We start from the raw sequence: 16,324 nt of genomic DNA on the forward strand, positions 1-16,324 counted from the left end.
CAACCTGGAAATGATTTTGTAGAAGGAGGATGTTGTATTTACAGTTTGGAATAGTAAGATGAATATGACCATTTGTCAATAAAAGAGAATTTGAAAACCTATAGGCTGATTTTCATTGAATGAGGGTTACTCCTCTGGTTCAAGCCGATTAGCCGAATAACTCAACCGAGCCAGTGGTCTTCAAAGATTTACCTGTATCAGAATCATCTTCATGGCCTCAAGACCGCAAAGTGATTAAATTTGGAAAACATCGTCCCCCTGTTGCTCAAAACCGTGGAACAGCTTCCACGAGTCCCACACCCGTGCACCCATAGTTAGCAACTACTACCTTATCAACCGACGTGCTACGCATATCAACCTCTAATGAGCCAATGGCAGTGCTGTTCTCGCTAAAAGACCTCACTCTTGTGGGATTTCATGATTTCTTCCATGAGGAAACCACAGGGCAGGCCCGCTGTGTTTTTTTCTCGTTGCATACTCCAAAAATGGAGCCGCTATATGTTAGCGAAACAGTCACCACGACTTCTAGTCTTTCGTTTGGCAAAGTGACGCTACCGCGTCTCCCGCTGCAGCAATACCATGTCGTGGTTAGGCTATGGCAAAAACTTGACTCTTGGACACTCCACTTTGAAGCAGTGGTGGATCTACGAAGATTGGCATTGCTTCGAAGGCCGTCTAGAGAGTTAGACGACGAGGACTTGAAGGAAAACAGCATCATTTGGTGTTTCGACGAGCGTGAATACACATTGCCTGAGAACATCAACAACAAAAGCATAATGGAAGCTCACCGGAGAGCCTCCCTGACTAGAGGCAGAAATGTACCCAAGATGTCCTACAATGTGGACGACATACGCCTTTTGACTAGTCTAGATACGGGCGTCAAGGAATTGACATTGCTGAATATGAAGCTTCTGAACCAAATTGACTCGGTTTTGGATTCTGTTAAGGGGAAGGTATCTGAGCACGATCCAGAGGAATCCAGGGCCCTTAAGTTTCGAATCCACACTTTGCACCGATACATCACGAAACAACGAAATAACAACGATACGTTGAGCTCCAAAGTTTACGAACGCAAAGTGCTTATAGGAAATCTTCAGCGAGCATTAGAGGATCACTTCCCTCCTTTCAAGGATCTCTGTGAGGGCCAACTCGAATACGTCACATCGCAGATCGACCCGATCCACGAGCTGCTCGGCGCTGCTGTCAATCCAGAAATTGTGCTGTCTTTGAGAGCCATGGGAGATATTATCTCACGGTGTTTCCTTATAGAATCTGTGGGTGAGGAGAGGTTCTCAATATTGGGAATCGACTTCCCCAGCTCGACCAAAGAGCTTCTCAACACCTGCTACGATACACTGAAGGCACAAGTCCCAGACCTCCCGACGTCAGTTGACAGAATCAATGCAGGGCTCTCGTACATTGTTGCCTTAATGCTCATTCTTGCTGATATACTAGGGGTGCTGCTTAACTACGCTATGAAGTACTTGGGCAGTCGCAGCACAGTGGTGGACCACCTTGCAGACAGCACGAGAAAATCTGTCAAAGTGACGTACCCGTTATTTTTTGATGCAAGGCACAGTGAAAAAGTGGTGGATTCCAACGGGCGCCGAACGCAGCTTAAAAATATCAAGTTCGAGCAGGGCCTACATCTTCTTAACAAGAACTTGGTCACGTTGATCGACGCTGCTTCCAATCTTTACTCACAGCTTTTCGACCACAAAGCAAAGCGGCTAACACTGCCTTCCGAAGGCATTGATAACCTTTTGTGGAACCTAAAGCATCTTCTCTTGTTCATGACGGCGCCAGAGTCCGCTGCAGCCAACAGCCACTAGCTACAACAATAGTTTCAACGTCTTCAAATGCATTTTCTGGGTATACAACTAATTTACAACAAGGCGAGAGCAAAAGCACCGAGAGCAGCTCCCACAGGTGCAACCATGGCAGAGCCGGCTCCGCCAGCGCTGGTAGATTTGGAGCTGTCGGAAGAACCAGACTCGGAGCTAGAGCCAGAGGAGCCAGAGCCCTTGATTCTGGAGTACCAAGGCAACTCGGTGGCGAAGTCCTTCAAGGCAGAGATGTCGTAGTCCGAGTTGTCCAAGAGCGTCGTGTATGAGTCGTCCTTGTAAGTGGCAACCTGAGTGGCCAACTCTGTGAGTTCAGATGGAGCAGAAGCAGTTTTAGCGAAAGCAAGATACTGCGTCTTGTGGGAGTCGTAGTCAGAGACCAACTTGGTCAAGAACTCAGCATCGTCAGAGTTGGCGGCTTTGACACCGGAGGCAGCAAGGGCGAGCACGCTGGCAAGGGATGCAATCTTCATTGTGATAAGTGGACGAAAAGTGGAGGATTTGGGAACAAAAAAAGGTAGGTTGTTGGTGGCGAAGACCGGGCGGGTCGGCTCGTATTTATATGTCGTTGAGGGGAAGCTCTGCGTCTAGAGGATTTTTCTGGAGAGGCAATGTGACGCCAACAGGCAAGGTATGATCTGTGCCGAACGACAGAATGGGATCCATCAATTTGCCCAAACAGGCAAGATCACAGCTGAGGGTACGTTGTGTGCAGTATCCACTTCTCTATTAGGCATGCGCTATGCATTGAGCAGATCGCCATACAGAGAAAAAAAGAGAAAGAGGTGCGAAAGAGAGGGGGCATTCACGGTTGCGAAAAAAAAAAAATCTTCAATCTGTGTCACAAAGATATGGATGGATCTGCGCCGATATCCCGCTTAAAGGGACCAGTCGTGTGCACAAACGGTAAACGCAAGAAATGTGGGGAAAGTGAAGAAAAAACAGCCTCGGCAGTACAGCCGTAAAAATACAAACCCAGTGGTCCTGAGCACTTACAGGTACAGTGAAGAAAAACAATTGTTTCTGCGTACAAAAATGATTCATTTTGCTTACTGGAGAGTTGTCGTGGAAGTATGCAAAGGAATCGCCGAAGGGTCGTACTCCATGATTTAGCCGCTTTTGCTGATACCGCCTTTCCACTGAGCCCCACCTAGGCTGATAATCGAATTGCCCTCTTCCCTCTTTAGCCGTAGCGAGGATAGCTTTTTTTTTTTTTTTTTTGTGGATGATTGCTCCTCGTTTTATTTTTATCAGATTTCGTCCATTCGTCATTCGGATTGACCAATCACCGTTTGCGTCTCCCACTTCCTCTAACGGTTAGGGGTTTCCTGTCAGACGCCCTCCTGTCTTACCAAGTATAGACGAGGCTGTATGTGAGCCATATCCGTGTGAGAGCTTAGATGTTTTTTTCTTTTTTTGTAAACTTCATCTGATTAAGTGGAATTTCCTATTATAGATGGGATATGGCTGAAAGGATGGTGTTTTATGGCTTTTTGGGATTTGTGGGGAAATAGTGTGATTTGGTGGAAGAAGACTTTTGCGTCTTGGGTTGAGCGTTTTTTCCAAGCAGGTGCATATACAAAGACAATAATGTGATTGTTGAAATGGCCGTATTTGCTGTAACGTTACATAGATAGAAGGTGGTGATTCTAGAGTTGATGGTCCCATAAACGAAAGGATCGTCAGGATCTGCATCGCTATGGGGCTCTCATGTGCTTACTGCCTTTAGCGTTTCGACAGTGTAGGTCCTACTCTTGATTCTTCTCGATGTTCATTACATCTATTTAATAACTTAGAGCAACAAGTTGCCCACAATGGCAGCCACAGCCACAGCACCGCCAGCGGTCTTGCCACCAGCAGCAGCACTGGCAGAAGCGGAAGGATTGGCAGAAGCGTCAGAAGAGCCAGACTTGCTCAGGGAACCGGAAGATCCAGAAGAACCGGAGGAGCCAGAAGACGAGGAGTCGGAGGAGTCAGAGGCGGCAGAGCCAGCAATGCCGCTAGCCAGGCTGCCGGAAGAACCGGAGGAGCCAGATGGCGAAGCAGACTCAGAAGATCCGGAAGAACCCAAGCCAGCGAGTCCACCAGAAGAGCCAGAGGAACCAGAGGAACCGCTGGACGAGTCACCACCGGAGGAACCACCAGAGGAACCACCAGAAGAAGAGTCACCGGAAGAACCAGAAGAGCCACTGGAACCGCCCTCACTGGATCCGCCACTGGATCCACCGCTGGAGCCGCCGCTGGAGCCGCCGCTGGAAGAGTCACCAGAACCACCGCTGGAACCGCCGCTGGAAGAGTCACCAGAACCACCGCTGGAGCCGCCGCTGGAAGAGTCACCTCCACCGGCGCCCTCGCCGGAGATAGCATTGGTGAAGGCCAAAACAGAGGCCAAGGCAAGAATGTGGGAGAATTGCATTTTTCTTTTTGATTGAGTTTGTAAGTTTGTGCTTTCTGCTTCCTCTGGTCTCGTTTCCCTCTGTATTTATACCCAAAGACCGTATAGCCTCAGAGGCAGTGGTGGGCACTTCTATGGAGGTGTTTTGCACACCTTGATGGCTTTGCAGCCATTCCGCAAACGCGAGTGGGAACTGCACTGCCTGTCAAAACCTGCACCCCTGACCACCTATGCACCGTGAATGAGTTGTTCCTGGCGACCTTCCTATTTTGTAGGTGGTGTACCTTGGACCCTGCTGCAAATGGGACCAAGTGCGAACTGTCGTTTTGCCGACTATGTCGCAAGACTGCAACGGCAAACTGCCCGAACGATATCCATCACTGGCATAATTTTGATTGTTTCAGAAATTATTTTGCATATTGTTCCACCCTCGTAGCACTTTGTTCTGGACATAGCCTAGCTGGTGCTTGCTGGGTGGCTGTGTGATAACATAGCCATTTAGCTCACAAAAGCCATTGTAGATACACACTGCGAACTGATAGGGGCCGGTCAAAAATACTGCCTCTAAGGCTGAAACAAGCCAGCACTGGACGCGCTGTATATTGTAACGTCACCTCGTGGGTCGACCTCAAATGCCGTGAATGCTTAGATCTGAAGCGAGCCTCCAGCAAGACAAAGGTTCCTTCTCGAAAAGTGTACCTTATACACGGGTGTCTTTTTTGTAAAGTATGCCGTCATGTGGTCGCTCGTGGCGACAATTTCCTTTCTGCTTACTCTTTCGGCAGGCTTCTTTCCCTCGCTGCCCGAAGATGACGTCAAGCTGCTGCCGTTTATGCCTTCACCGTTCAATGGCTCAGGTGTAGGGCCCGCGTCATTAGTGTTTCTCTTGACGTCCCAGACTCTAACGGTATTATCAGATGCACCACTGACAAGAACACCACCATCGCGACTGAATGCCAAAGAATAAATAGAGGAACGTCCGTGACCTCTCATACTCTTTAAGCGACGACCAGAACCAGCATCCCAGATATTAATCACAGTGTCTTCACCTGCAGTAGCCACCCATCTACCGTCGGGTGAAACGGCCATACAGTTGACAGCACCAGTGTGTCCCATGAAAATACGCACGGCGTTACCGGTCTGCACATCCCACATTCTGGCGGTCTTGTCTGAGGAGCCTGTGAAAACGTAGTTGGAATTTGGATGGAATTCAACGCAGTCCACGTCGTTAATGTGACCAGCGAAAATACGCAATGGGTAGATGTGGTCTGTTGCCCAAAGACGGGCCGTTTGATCGTGCGAGGCTGTCGCAAAGTAGTGGCCAAAGGGGGAGAATTTGACATCCCAAACCGGCTGATTGTGGCCCTTGTAAGAAACCAAGGCGGTGTAGGTGTCCATCGACCAAAGACGTGCCGTCTTGTCTTCCGAAGAGGAGATCAAGTATTTGTTGTCTGGAGAAAACGATAAACCGTACACTGGCCCACTGTGGCCGACAAGTCGTCTGGTGTTATCGTTGTTGCTCGAATCTCTCTTGAATACCGATTTGAGAGGGCGCCCGTCGAGACTCCACAATTTGATGAAGCTGTCCTGGAATCCCGCGGCAACGGTATTGGAGTCCTCGTTGAACTCAAGACATGTCATGTCGTTGTTCGTGTTGTGAAAAGTGTACATGCACACAGAAGGAGCACTGGCCTGAAGGGCACCCAACTTGATTTTGGAGCGGGAGTCCTCCACGGAGAGAATCATTCTTTTAACGTCTGAAGCGTCCTTCAAGGGTAGTGGGATCGAGTCTGCTGCAGGTGAATCTTTGTCTGGTTCCTTGAGCTCTTCAAACTCTTTCACGAGGGTCTTGCCGTCCACGGGCTCTGTAGTTTCATCCTTCACCTTCAACTCGGCCTCAACCTCTTTTTGCGTATCTTCATCCAACGGTAGCTTGCCAAGCTGAACGGGCTGCTCGTTGAACTTCTCGATCTCGTTTGTGCTGGTGATGTAACCTGGAATTCCCTCAGCGGGATCGGCCTCTCCCTCTTGCGTGACCTTATCTGGTCTAGTCGTGGATATGATGGGATTGAGGTACTGGTTAATGATTCGAATAAGAACGGCACCGCCAACGGCCTCGTTCTCGTGGAGGAAATATAGTAAAAGGTTCATCGTCGTCTTGGAAACCAAGATTCTGTACTTGTTGGTGCGGTAAGCCTGAGCCAACGGGTCTTCCTTCAAGTGATCAGGCAAAGAGATACCTGCAAGCTGCTTCACTTCCAATCCATGCAAGATCATGTGGTCGTCCTTGAAATTGTCGTAAAATATTTTGGCGTGCTTAATAAAATTCTTGGACACGAGCTCCAAGTAACAATGAACGAAAAGTGGGTACAAGATACGGGACAACTCCGGTTTGTACAAGTCCAAGGACGTCTCGACCCAGCTTCTGAGGATCGAGTACGCTCTAGCGTAAATGTCTGGATCGTTCTCCCGTTTCTGTTTCTCCTCCTCTTCCTTCAACAGCCGAAGCTCTTCCTCCTTCCGGTCGTACGAGCCCTTGTCCTTGTAATCCCTTAATTCCCTTTCGGTTCTTGCGACCTTATCTCTCATTTCTCTAAGTTCTATGTCAGCCTTGGTCTGCTTGCCACCAGTTGGATAGCCCAGCGAGATTTCCGTCGGTCCAGGGTACGAAGTGCTGGCTGGAGTAGGCATTCCTGCCAGAGGCGTAGCCGTATTGGAACTTTCCAAACGGAACATGGCCTCTGTCTTGTGGAACCCTTTCTTGTTGAGGTACTCCATAACAATTCGGTTGAGATCAGCTTGTGTGAATTGCTGCTGGCCCTTTGCCGCAGGCCTATTGGCCAGCGAGTTTTGATCCGTCGGGGCAGGATTGGCCATTGTTGAAGTTGTTGGTTATGGAGTGCTCAGTTGAAAACACTTGAAGTCGTGTGCCGCGCACGACTACTACTTACCACTACACCGACTTACTTTGATATTTCGTGATTCGTGAAATTAAAAATTGTGTTTATGCACATAGTAGACGCCGCCAGCGTCGTGTTGGGCGCTTTCGTGCTTCTCCTGGTGATAAGCGTCGGTGAACAGATTTACTCACCGCTCTCCCTAGGTACTCACCAGTAAACCGGTTACAGTGACCGCTCTCCCAGGGGATAATATCCACTATATCCCGAGTTTCTTTTCATCTATCATGATGCTAAGATGTCTTAGGTTTTTTCTTGTTGTATTTTATGCACCAACTTGGACAAACTGAATTCCCAAATGCTCCTCAGGCACCTTGAATACTTCTTGTTGCTGCACAGTCCAGGCTACCGTGTTGGCCAACTCCTCGGAAAAAGCTCTATCTGAGATGACAACGATGTTTAACGCTTTGGTCTGTCCGTAGATGAAGTCACCAAAGTATCGCTGAACAAGCCGTAGAAGAGTGCTTGCCATATTTGCAGTTCCAACAGGGCTTCTGCCGTCGAACTAAAGCTGGATCTCTTCGGGAGATAAGTCCAACAATGGCTCTGATAGCCTGGCCTTGGTCGCCCCATTCGGCACATATACTGGTAAGCAGGGCCAGTGAATCACGAGTTTGTGTCCAGGGTACAATCCCCAGCTTTCTATCCACCCATCTCATCAGGGAGTTGTCGTCGACAATGTATACAATATCATTGTCTTTGAGGGTGTTGTACTCCTCGGTTTGTAGGGAGCATCTCTGGTTCTTCAAGGTAATAGGCAGTCTAGGAAGGGCCTTGTAGGCGGGAGGTGGGTCTATAGGAGTTTACCATGATGCAAAAGGGAACAGGTCAGCTCATTAAGAATGTAGTATTTAGCATCATTGAATCCTCGTGGGACCCGGCTAATAATGCGGATCGGCCCGATCGATGATATCACGGCTCTTGAATCTCTCGTAGATGTCCGTTTCTCTGAAGTTCAGGAACTGACCAAAAGGGCAACACGCCCGAAGGCCATCTAGTTAAGCCAATGATATGGATATATTAGGAGCCGTGACGTTCGTTTCCTGCACCAGTAGCGTAAATCTCGTAATTTTCCATCACGGTTTTTTGGATTAGTCGGTCCAGTTCAGGCATAGATTGTGTGAACTATGATGACGGTGGTTTCGCGGAATCTGACGGCTTACTGACTCGGCCCGGTTTGTTCCTAAGCTGTCGAGGCTTTTGAATTTTATGGCTTGGCAAGTTAAACGTATTAGGCCAATTGCAAGGAACGTGGAAATCGAAATGACTGTCTGAACTTTCAAGCTGTTATAGGCGGATCGGACAGTATTGTAGGATATGAGTATCAACCTTCGGGCTTTTCAACTCCCTTTGATGAAAACCCTTCTCTGCTGCCTGCCTATGCTGAATTGATCTTCGGTTTGGCGGTGTCCCAGGGACCCTGGAGCTCGTTCTTGTACCGCTGTAACGACATAAAGTACCATGGAAGACACATCAGCACAAAAATTACGCCCAGAACGTACACCAACAGAAACCAGGTACCATGAATAACGTAGATGACGCTAGCCACTACGCCGTAAACGAAGAGCATCACGCTGAAGTGAGCCGAGTACAGCTTCTCTCGAAGCCGTAGATCGAACATGGGGAATAGAATACAGACCTCGGTGGCAAACACCAAGAACACGAAGGCATCCATTGACAGCAGAAGCCGTGATGCTAGCACAATGCCGTTGGTGAAGCTGAGATTTGTGGAAATCACAGCCCTGTAGCTTTGAGACGTTTCCAAGGCGTAATCGTGACACACAACGTTAAGGCAAGTAAGAACACTGGAAAGGGCCCAAATCGAGTCGGACGAGGTCGATTTGGTCAAAGATCGAAGCACAGGCGAAAGTAACAAGAGCATAAGCAAAATCACCGTGTTCAGCTTGACCGTCTCGTACAGATTTGTGTATGAATTGAGCGCCACGAGTCCCAAACCTGCTAAAAGAGTTCCACAGGCCGTAGCCACCAGAGCTTTCCAGTAACCCAGGTATATCCCCAGAAAGTTAAGGTTCACTAGTAACAAGAGCAGCGCATATAAGGCCACTAAGCTGAAGTCATGATAAAGCTTTCGAAACAGGTACTTCGAGACAGTGGTATTTCGTTTGAGCTGATCCAAAAACAGTGCCGGCGTATAGTTATCGGGAAACGGCTGCTCCACATATAGAAGCTTCTTCCACACTGCCATGGTGGAGGTCGCAGTAGTATCACCAATATCGCACTTCTCACCTACACACCCTCATTCCTACTACAACTTTAAAGAACACCCAAATAATATTAAATATGTCACGCCACGGGATCCATGATTCTGTCCTGCTGATGGCGTCATTTGCCACACTGCAACGGCAGAAACCATACCGCAACATGAACAGAAGTGAAACCAACACAACCACAGATGTCAATCTGAACCTAGACAACCAGAGTCTTCGAACCGTGGACCAGCTCTCCACGGCACGTGCCAGCGTGACCATGCTGGACAAGCTCTGGACACAAATTGACGTTTTGGACGATGTCAAGAAGATGGCCCAGGAGGTTCAGGAACGAGGGTCCTTCTTGAGTGAGGAGTTCAGCGAGAAGCTTATCCAGATGAAGGAGGCCCAGCAGCGGCTCCTAGATGTGATGGGCCGGCATCACGAACTCAGCGAAAAGAGCCGGCAAGAAATGAAAGAACAGCTCGAGCAAACCCCCATAGAGCGGATGGAGGAAGAAGCTATTCGCAAGGATAATGAGGCAAAACAGAAGAAAATGCATGATTTTTTCTTTGGCAATGAGAGGGAAAACACCAACGAGGAGACGAAAGATTTTGACGAGCTTAATGATTATGTCGATGATGTCAGGCAGAACTTGGCTGCGGTAGCGAAAAGCATGGCCAAGTTCGATGACACCACCAAGGACTTATGGTGATGCTGCGGGCCAGCCATCTGGTGATACAGGAAAAGACTAAAAGGAGGGTGGTTTTGATGGAGTTTTACTTTCAAGTGTGCCCCTTTTTGCATCTTTAGCATTGGCAGAGCCTCATGCTTGCTGAGCGTTTTAGGCGGTTATGATGCGTGTTGACAACGGTTATTTTATTGTCTGACAGGCCCCTCATATGTGGCAGCTTTGGTCCGTCCAATTAAGCTTCAGGATCGACACTCATCATCAGCAGTTCCAGCCTGTGTGTGGACACCTTTTGGCTCGCTACTATCAGGTGAGGCTTTGCGGGAGAGGCCGAGGACCATGAAATCCATGATCTCAGCATGTGGGGCGTTCATAGTACAGGTGACGCGACAGTTTTGCGTGCCTCCGAGAAAGTTTTTTTTGTTGATTTACCCGGCAACGTCTATTTTCACCGGAACAACTTGATGCCGGAGTATTATCACCGCGGCTAAGCCGGAAAAACTCGAAACAGCAACGCCACCCGGCAACAACCGCAGACCATCTGAGACGTACTGGTCATAGTTAAGGCGGGGCCCCACACGCACCCCAGGCGGGCGCGGAGTGAGGTCACCCGAAACCGTCTTCTTAGGGGAAGAAATCGGGGAAATTTGATGCACCACCACCTGACGCACGATCGAGGTGCGTCAACTCAAGAAAACTACGGGTTTGATAGACAGTTTATCCGGGGGGATTTCGACTGGAAAATAACGGTAAAGGGCGTGAGATGAATCGAAGAATACATTTATCGAAAGCTCTGAAGTCGCCGTGCAAAATGATCTAGTCGTTTCCTGCTTAGTGCATGTTGCTGGTCTGCACACAGTGAGGTTCGCTGAGCAGCTCCGAGAGCGATACCCGAATTTTTCAACGCATATAAAGGTGAGATTTTCCGGCTTGCTCGCCTCCAAACAAACTACACATACACATAATGGTTAGATTAGGTCCAAAACCACCACAGCACAGAAAAGGCACCTTCACGGGTGTGTCCAAGGAGTTGCTTGACGAGATCCACCAAATGGAAGATCTCTTCACCGTCTCCGGCGAAACCTTAACCAAGATTTCCGATCACTTCGTCAGTGAACTCACCAAAGGTTTGTCCAAGGAGGGAGGTAACATTCCCATGATCCCCGGTTGGGTTCTTGACTTCCCAACTGGTCAGGAGACTGGTGACTACTTGGCTATCGACTTGGGTGGAACTAACTTGAGAGTCGTCTTGGTCTCGCTCTTGGGTGACCACAAGTTCGACACTACCCAATCCAAGTTCGCCTTGCCAAAGAACATGAGAACCGCCAAGTCTGAAGAATTGTGGACTTTCATCGCTGAGTGTTTGGCCAAGTTCCTCGCTGAGTTCTTCCCAGATGGTGTCAAGCATACCTTGCCTTTGGGTTTCACTTTCTCCTATCCTGCTTCTCAGGACAACATTACTGAGGGTTACTTGCAGAGATGGACCAAGGGTTGGGACATTGACGGTGTTGAGGGCAAGAATGTCGTGCCTATGTTGCAGGAAGCTATTGCCAAGGTTAACATCCCAATTGAGGTTGTCGCCTTGATCAACGACACCACTGGTACCATGGTTGCCTCCATGTACACTGACTCTGAGGCCAAGATGGGTCTTATCTTCGGTACTGGTGTCAACGGTGCTTACTACGAGAAGATCAGCGAAATTCCAAAGTTGGAGGGTAGACTCGAGGACGATGTCACCCCAGACATGCTCATGGCCATCAACTGTGAGTACGGTTCTTTCGACAATGAGCACGCTGTGTTGCCAAGAACCAGATTCGACAAGATTCTCGACAAGGAGTCTGCCAGACCAGGCCAGCAGTCTTTTGAGAAGATGATTTCTGGTTACTACTTGGGTGAGCTCTTGAGATTGATTTTGCTCGAGTTGGCCGATGAGAAGAAGTTGATCTTCGAAGGTCAGGATTTGACTAAATTGCATGAGTCGTTCGTCATGGACACTTCCTTCCCAGCCCGTATTGAGGAGGACCCATTCGAGAACTTGTCTGATGTCCAGGAGCTTTTCCAGAACAATTTGAACATCCAGACCACTGTTGCTGAGAGAAAGGTGATCAGAAGATTGTCTGAGTTGCTCGGTGAGAGATCTGCTCGTTTGTCTGTCTGTGGTATTGCTGCCATTTGCAAGAAGAGAGGCTACAAGAGCGCTCACTGTGCCGCCGACGGTTCCGTGTACGAAAAGTACCCATACTTCAAGGAGAGAGCTGCCCAGGGTTTGAGAGACATCTTTGGCTGGGCTGAAGGCGAGGAGGACCCTGTGGTTATTGTTGCTGCTGAGGACGGTTCTGGTGTCGGAGCTGCTGTCATTGCCGCTTTGACCGAGAGAAGATTGAAGGACGGCAAGTCCGTTGGAGTCAAGAAGGGCACCTAGATCAGGTAAATTTTATATGAATGCATAATATAGGAAAAACCGGTGTAGCCATTTTTTGCACCCAGTGTGCACAAAGTATCCTCTCACCACTCGTGATTATCACCAACTAGAAACATCATCATATACTCCCCAAATGTCTGTTTACACCTCGCCCTCCGCTCGTCCGACGGACGTGACTGACCTTCAGGAGGAGAATGACGTAACTGTGATCTCGTCACAGCTATCATCCGACGAGCTCGTCAACAACGAGGACATTTCCACCACACATACTATCATTGAGGCCGGCCGAGAGGAAGAAAAGGATGCCAATGGCCAGACTGTCGTTAGTTTCAATATTTGGAGCATTCTTCAAAAGGGCGCCATAAATTTGGTCTTGCCCTTCATCAACGGAATCATGCTTGGGTTCGGTGAGATCTTTGCCCACGAGGTGGGCTTCAAATACGGCTTTGTGGGTGCTAGGGTGCAGCCTCCGAGAAGACACCTTCAGCAGAAGCCCAAGTTTATTTAGGGTTTAGTTCTAATGGGTGACGGTAATGAGAGAGTGTAGAGTGGTGACAAAGTGATGATATTGGTGTCCTACCGTGAGTTTTGCATGCAAATGAGGTAGTATTTCTGTTGACTGCCTCGGGTGATGGATGGTCCATGTGCTTTGGGATTATAATGCTGTGTCTGGAGATTTTGGAGTTGTGGGAGTCATCGTACTGAGCTTTGGATGTGAAAGGTCGACAGAAAGAGGATACCCTGAAGGCGGGACTTGGCACTTTGCCCCGAAGTGTCCTCTTATTGCTTTTCTGAATCAGAAGCAAGACTCAGGTGTCGTGTATGTCTCTATGGTATACTCCAGATATTGGCAGGCCCTACTCGTGTTTCACGCCGGGCCGATCACAGAACAATAAATAGTCTCGGTTCTTTCCAACGGGATACCTCTTACTTGTGTAGCATTGGTTGCATTCCACCACCAACACATCAGCCTTCTCCAGCTGGTTCTTCAGTAGATTTTCGAGATGGACCGTCATCGAAAGTCCAGGCACCAAAAGCGAATGGCATTTTTTGCAGAAGTTCCGCTTCACATGCGGCAGAAGCTTAAGAACCGTTCGTTTCGCCACAAGGTCCATGTTTCTGGCCATGGATCGGGCTAGTATGGGGTTTCCATTCTGTAGATGGAGATGTGCTGCTTGGAATAGAAAGGATGTTCGAGCGTAGTGGTCTTTACTGACTCTCGGTAGTTTGACGTTTTTGGCCATGAGGATATTTTAATGTGGGAGTTGTTTATATGAAATATAAGGAGTTGGCTTGATGATACAAGTGAGCAGACCTATACTATGTGTATTTTGCTAGGCTGCGAATTGCCATTTGCACCCACCCATCCACCATAGGTATACCGTAATAGAGCCACCAAAGACGTTACTCAATAAGATTGGTATAACCTATTGCTTTATAAATGTTAATTTTCTGATTTATTAAAAAAAAAGTCAAAAAATTTAAGTCTCCCTTCTTTATCCACATACCCAGATACTCGCCTGTGTCCACCGCCCTGCAGTACCGACTCTGAAGGCGAACTGAGAACCACTCACTCACCTTCATCAGTAGTTATATCAATGAGTGGCTACGACAGTGCATTATCCATTTTCTCGTATGTTCGAACCTTCAATGTCCAATTTACATCATTTATACTAACCGCAGACCTGATGGCCACGTTTTCCGTATGTTACAGCTTCCATAGCTAAGTGAATGTTACTAACCAACAGAGGTCGAATATGCCTCCGAGGCAGTGAAAAGAGGCATGTCTGCCGTGGGCGTCAAGGGCTCTCTGTGTGTTGTTTTGGGCTGTGAGAAAAGAACCACGTTGAAGCTACAAGACCCTAGAATCACCCCGTCCAAGATCTGTAAAGTGGACGGCCATGTTGTATTGACATTTGCCGGATTGAACGCCGATGCTCGTATTTTGGTCGACAAGGCCCGTGTGGAGGCACAATCCCACCGTTTGAATTTGGAGGATCCCGTGCTGATTGAATACTTGACCAAGTACGTTGCTGGAGTGCAGCAGAAATACACTCAGTCCGGCGGTGTCAGGCCGTTTGGTATCGCCACGATGATAGCAGGCTTCGACGTGAACGATACCACGCCCAAGTTGTACCAGACAGAGCCCAGTGGGGTGTTCAATGCGTGGAAGGCGCATGCTATTGGTCGTTCTGCCAAGACGGTCAAGGAGTTTTTGGAGAAGAACTACGAGGAGGGCCAGACCGACGAGCAGACGATCAAGTTGACGGTCAAGTCTTTGTTAGAGGTTGTACAGACGGGTGCCAAGAACATCGAGATCACTGTGTTGAGGCCTCAGGGCTCCATCGAGCAGTTGTCTGTGGAGGAGATCACCAAGTACGTGGAGGAGATCGAGGCCGAGAAGCAGGCGGAGGCCGAGAAAAAGAAGCCCTCTTCGAAGGAGTAGGTTGGTTAATATACACATTAAGGATGTGGGCAACACTTGTTGCACCCACTGTAGTTGGGGTATCTCTGTCTTTGTAGCATTGACTGTGGCTCTAACGCTTAGCCTTCTTTTTGCCCTTGCCCTTGGGTTCGGCGGCACGTTTAGCAGGGCTCAGCTTGACCACGGTGAAGAATCCATCGAGACGGCCCTGTGTTCCACCCTTCAACGATTTCTTGAGCTTTTCAGCACCACTACGGATTCTGTCCTCGTTAAAGCCCTTCTGCTGGACCATAAACTCGACAAGACCGTCCACATCGGGCTCCTCCCATTTGACACTGACATCCTCAGCGTTGGTCACCTGGGTGATCTCGGGTTCATGAACAATTCCTTAGCCTCGGCCCACGGCCAGTTTTCAGGAATCTTGTACTTTGTCTTTTCGGGGTTTGCCTCGATCCACTTGACGATATTCTCCAAGGAACCGTGCTCCTTAATGAGCTTGTAAGCGGTCACAGGACCGACTCCCTTGATAGTCTCACAGTAGTCACATCCTAGCAAAATACACAAGTCCACGAACGTCAGGCGGTCCATTCCCAAGCCCTTGAGCGCCTCCAGGTACTCGATTTGGTCAATTGGCATCTTTCTTGCCTCAGCAACGGTCAAATGTCTTAAAAGGAAGGGAGGCTCGTAACATAAAGTATCCATATCCTCTGAGGCAGCAGCAAACACCTTTCCACCCTTCGCTAGAGCAGCACATTGTGCCTCAGCTTCACTGGGGGCGATCATATAAGGAATACCCATGAGTTTAAGAAGCTTTTGTGCCTCCTCACTTTGTTGTCTTGAAGCTCTCACGGTTCTCTTCTCGTGCTTGAGGAGCTCCTCCACAGTACCCGTCTCCTTAAGCTCTTCAAGCTTGCTTTGAGCTTCGGCTTTCCTCAACATTCTCTTCTCTAGTTCGCCTCCCTTTAACACTGGTGGCTTACCATCAAAGACGTACATTGGCTTCATGCCGTTCTCCACCATTCTGATGGTTCTGTAGAACATTCCCAGCAAATGTGACGTTGTCTCTCCATCTTCAGAGGTCAATTGCTGACCATCTTGCTGTCTAACAGCAATAAGATATTGATATAGGCACATGGAGGCATCGATGGCGACTTTTCTGCCAAAAAGCGTCTTCATGGTGAGCTCCTTGAAAGCTTCTGGAGCATGTTCTTTAACAAGCTGATTGAGACCTGTTGTTAGAATTTATCATTTTGATAATGCTGCTATTTTTCATACCTTTAACACCCATGGTGGTAGTGAAGAAACGCGCTCTAGATGTAGATGGATGCGCACCTACATAACGTGTCGGTCCCAAACGTGATTTCCTATAAACTTCTATAAACT

The 16,324-nt window shown here is 48.6% G+C and overlaps 11 protein-coding genes across 11 annotated transcripts; 5 read left to right on the forward strand and 6 right to left on the reverse strand. All coding sequences in view use genetic code 12, as the record gives it.

The window, feature by feature from the left end:
* Positions 1 to 485: 485 nt before the first annotated feature.
* CXQ87_004982 (uncharacterized protein) lies at positions 486 to 1,832 on the forward strand (the record flags this gene model as incomplete). Its single annotated transcript, XM_025483413.1, has 1 exon — positions 486 to 1,832. The coding sequence occupies one exon, from the start codon at positions 486 to 488 to the stop codon at positions 1,830 to 1,832; it is 1,347 nt and encodes a 448-aa protein (XP_025337626.1).
* Positions 1,833 to 1,885: 53 nt separating this feature from the next.
* RBR2 (putative lipase) lies at positions 1,886 to 2,317 on the reverse strand (the record flags this gene model as incomplete). The annotated part of the gene is made up of 1 exon (XM_025483414.1): positions 1,886 to 2,317. The coding sequence occupies one exon, from the start codon at positions 2,315 to 2,317 to the stop codon at positions 1,886 to 1,888; it is 432 nt and encodes a 143-aa protein (XP_025337627.1).
* A 1,319-nt stretch (positions 2,318 to 3,636) lies between these two features.
* RBR1 (Rbr1p) lies at positions 3,637 to 4,260 on the reverse strand (the record flags this gene model as incomplete). The annotated part of the gene is made up of 1 exon (XM_025483415.1): positions 3,637 to 4,260. The coding sequence occupies one exon, from the start codon at positions 4,258 to 4,260 to the stop codon at positions 3,637 to 3,639; it is 624 nt and encodes a 207-aa protein (XP_025337628.1).
* Positions 4,261 to 4,884: 624 nt separating this feature from the next.
* Positions 4,885 to 7,116, reverse strand: CXQ87_004985 (chromatin modification protein; the record flags this gene model as incomplete). Its single annotated transcript, XM_025483416.1, has 1 exon — positions 4,885 to 7,116. The coding sequence occupies one exon, from the start codon at positions 7,114 to 7,116 to the stop codon at positions 4,885 to 4,887; it is 2,232 nt and encodes a 743-aa protein (XP_025337629.1).
* Positions 7,117 to 7,461: 345 nt separating this feature from the next.
* CXQ87_004986 (uncharacterized protein) lies at positions 7,462 to 8,006 on the reverse strand (the record flags this gene model as incomplete). The annotated part of the gene is made up of 3 exons (XM_025483417.1): positions 7,462 to 7,701; positions 7,736 to 7,969; positions 8,004 to 8,006. The coding sequence occupies 3 exons, from the start codon at positions 8,004 to 8,006 to the stop codon at positions 7,462 to 7,464; spliced, it is 477 nt and encodes a 158-aa protein (XP_025337630.1).
* Positions 8,007 to 8,574: 568 nt separating this feature from the next.
* GPI2 (phosphatidylinositol N-acetylglucosaminyltransferase) lies at positions 8,575 to 9,402 on the reverse strand (the record flags this gene model as incomplete). The annotated part of the gene is made up of 1 exon (XM_025483418.1): positions 8,575 to 9,402. One exon carries the CDS (start codon positions 9,400 to 9,402, stop codon positions 8,575 to 8,577), a length of 828 nt encoding a protein of 275 aa, XP_025337631.1.
* Positions 9,403 to 9,578: 176 nt separating this feature from the next.
* CXQ87_004988 (uncharacterized protein) lies at positions 9,579 to 10,118 on the forward strand (the record flags this gene model as incomplete). The annotated part of the gene is made up of 1 exon (XM_025483419.1): positions 9,579 to 10,118. The coding sequence occupies one exon, from the start codon at positions 9,579 to 9,581 to the stop codon at positions 10,116 to 10,118; it is 540 nt and encodes a 179-aa protein (XP_025337632.1).
* Positions 10,119 to 11,058: 940 nt separating this feature from the next.
* Positions 11,059 to 12,516, forward strand: HXK2 (hexokinase 2; the record flags this gene model as incomplete). Its single annotated transcript, XM_025483420.1, has 1 exon — positions 11,059 to 12,516. The coding sequence occupies one exon, from the start codon at positions 11,059 to 11,061 to the stop codon at positions 12,514 to 12,516; it is 1,458 nt and encodes a 485-aa protein (XP_025337633.1).
* Positions 12,517 to 12,649: 133 nt separating this feature from the next.
* Positions 12,650 to 13,024, forward strand: MIM1 (Mim1p; the record flags this gene model as incomplete). Its single annotated transcript, XM_025483421.1, has 1 exon — positions 12,650 to 13,024. The coding sequence occupies one exon, from the start codon at positions 12,650 to 12,652 to the stop codon at positions 13,022 to 13,024; it is 375 nt and encodes a 124-aa protein (XP_025337634.1).
* A 1,275-nt stretch (positions 13,025 to 14,299) lies between these two features.
* On the forward strand, positions 14,300 to 14,962 carry PRE6 (proteasome core particle subunit alpha 4; the record flags this gene model as incomplete). Its single annotated transcript, XM_025483422.1, has 1 exon — positions 14,300 to 14,962. The coding sequence occupies one exon, from the start codon at positions 14,300 to 14,302 to the stop codon at positions 14,960 to 14,962; it is 663 nt and encodes a 220-aa protein (XP_025337635.1).
* Positions 14,963 to 15,053: 91 nt separating this feature from the next.
* On the reverse strand, positions 15,054 to 16,229 carry CXQ87_004992 (multifunctional nuclease; the record flags this gene model as incomplete). The annotated part of the gene is made up of 3 exons (XM_025483423.1): positions 15,054 to 15,276; positions 15,300 to 16,170; positions 16,217 to 16,229. 3 exons carry the CDS (start codon positions 16,227 to 16,229, stop codon positions 15,054 to 15,056), a joined length of 1,107 nt encoding a protein of 368 aa, XP_025337636.1.
* Between the last annotated feature and the right edge of the window lie 95 nt (positions 16,230 to 16,324).

This window comes from Candidozyma duobushaemuli, assembly GCF_002926085.2.
Source record: "Candidozyma duobushaemuli strain B09383 chromosome Unknown F_B09383, whole genome shotgun sequence".
In the NCBI taxonomy this organism is placed as follows: Eukaryota; Fungi; Ascomycota; class Pichiomycetes; order Serinales; family Metschnikowiaceae; genus Candidozyma; species Candidozyma duobushaemuli.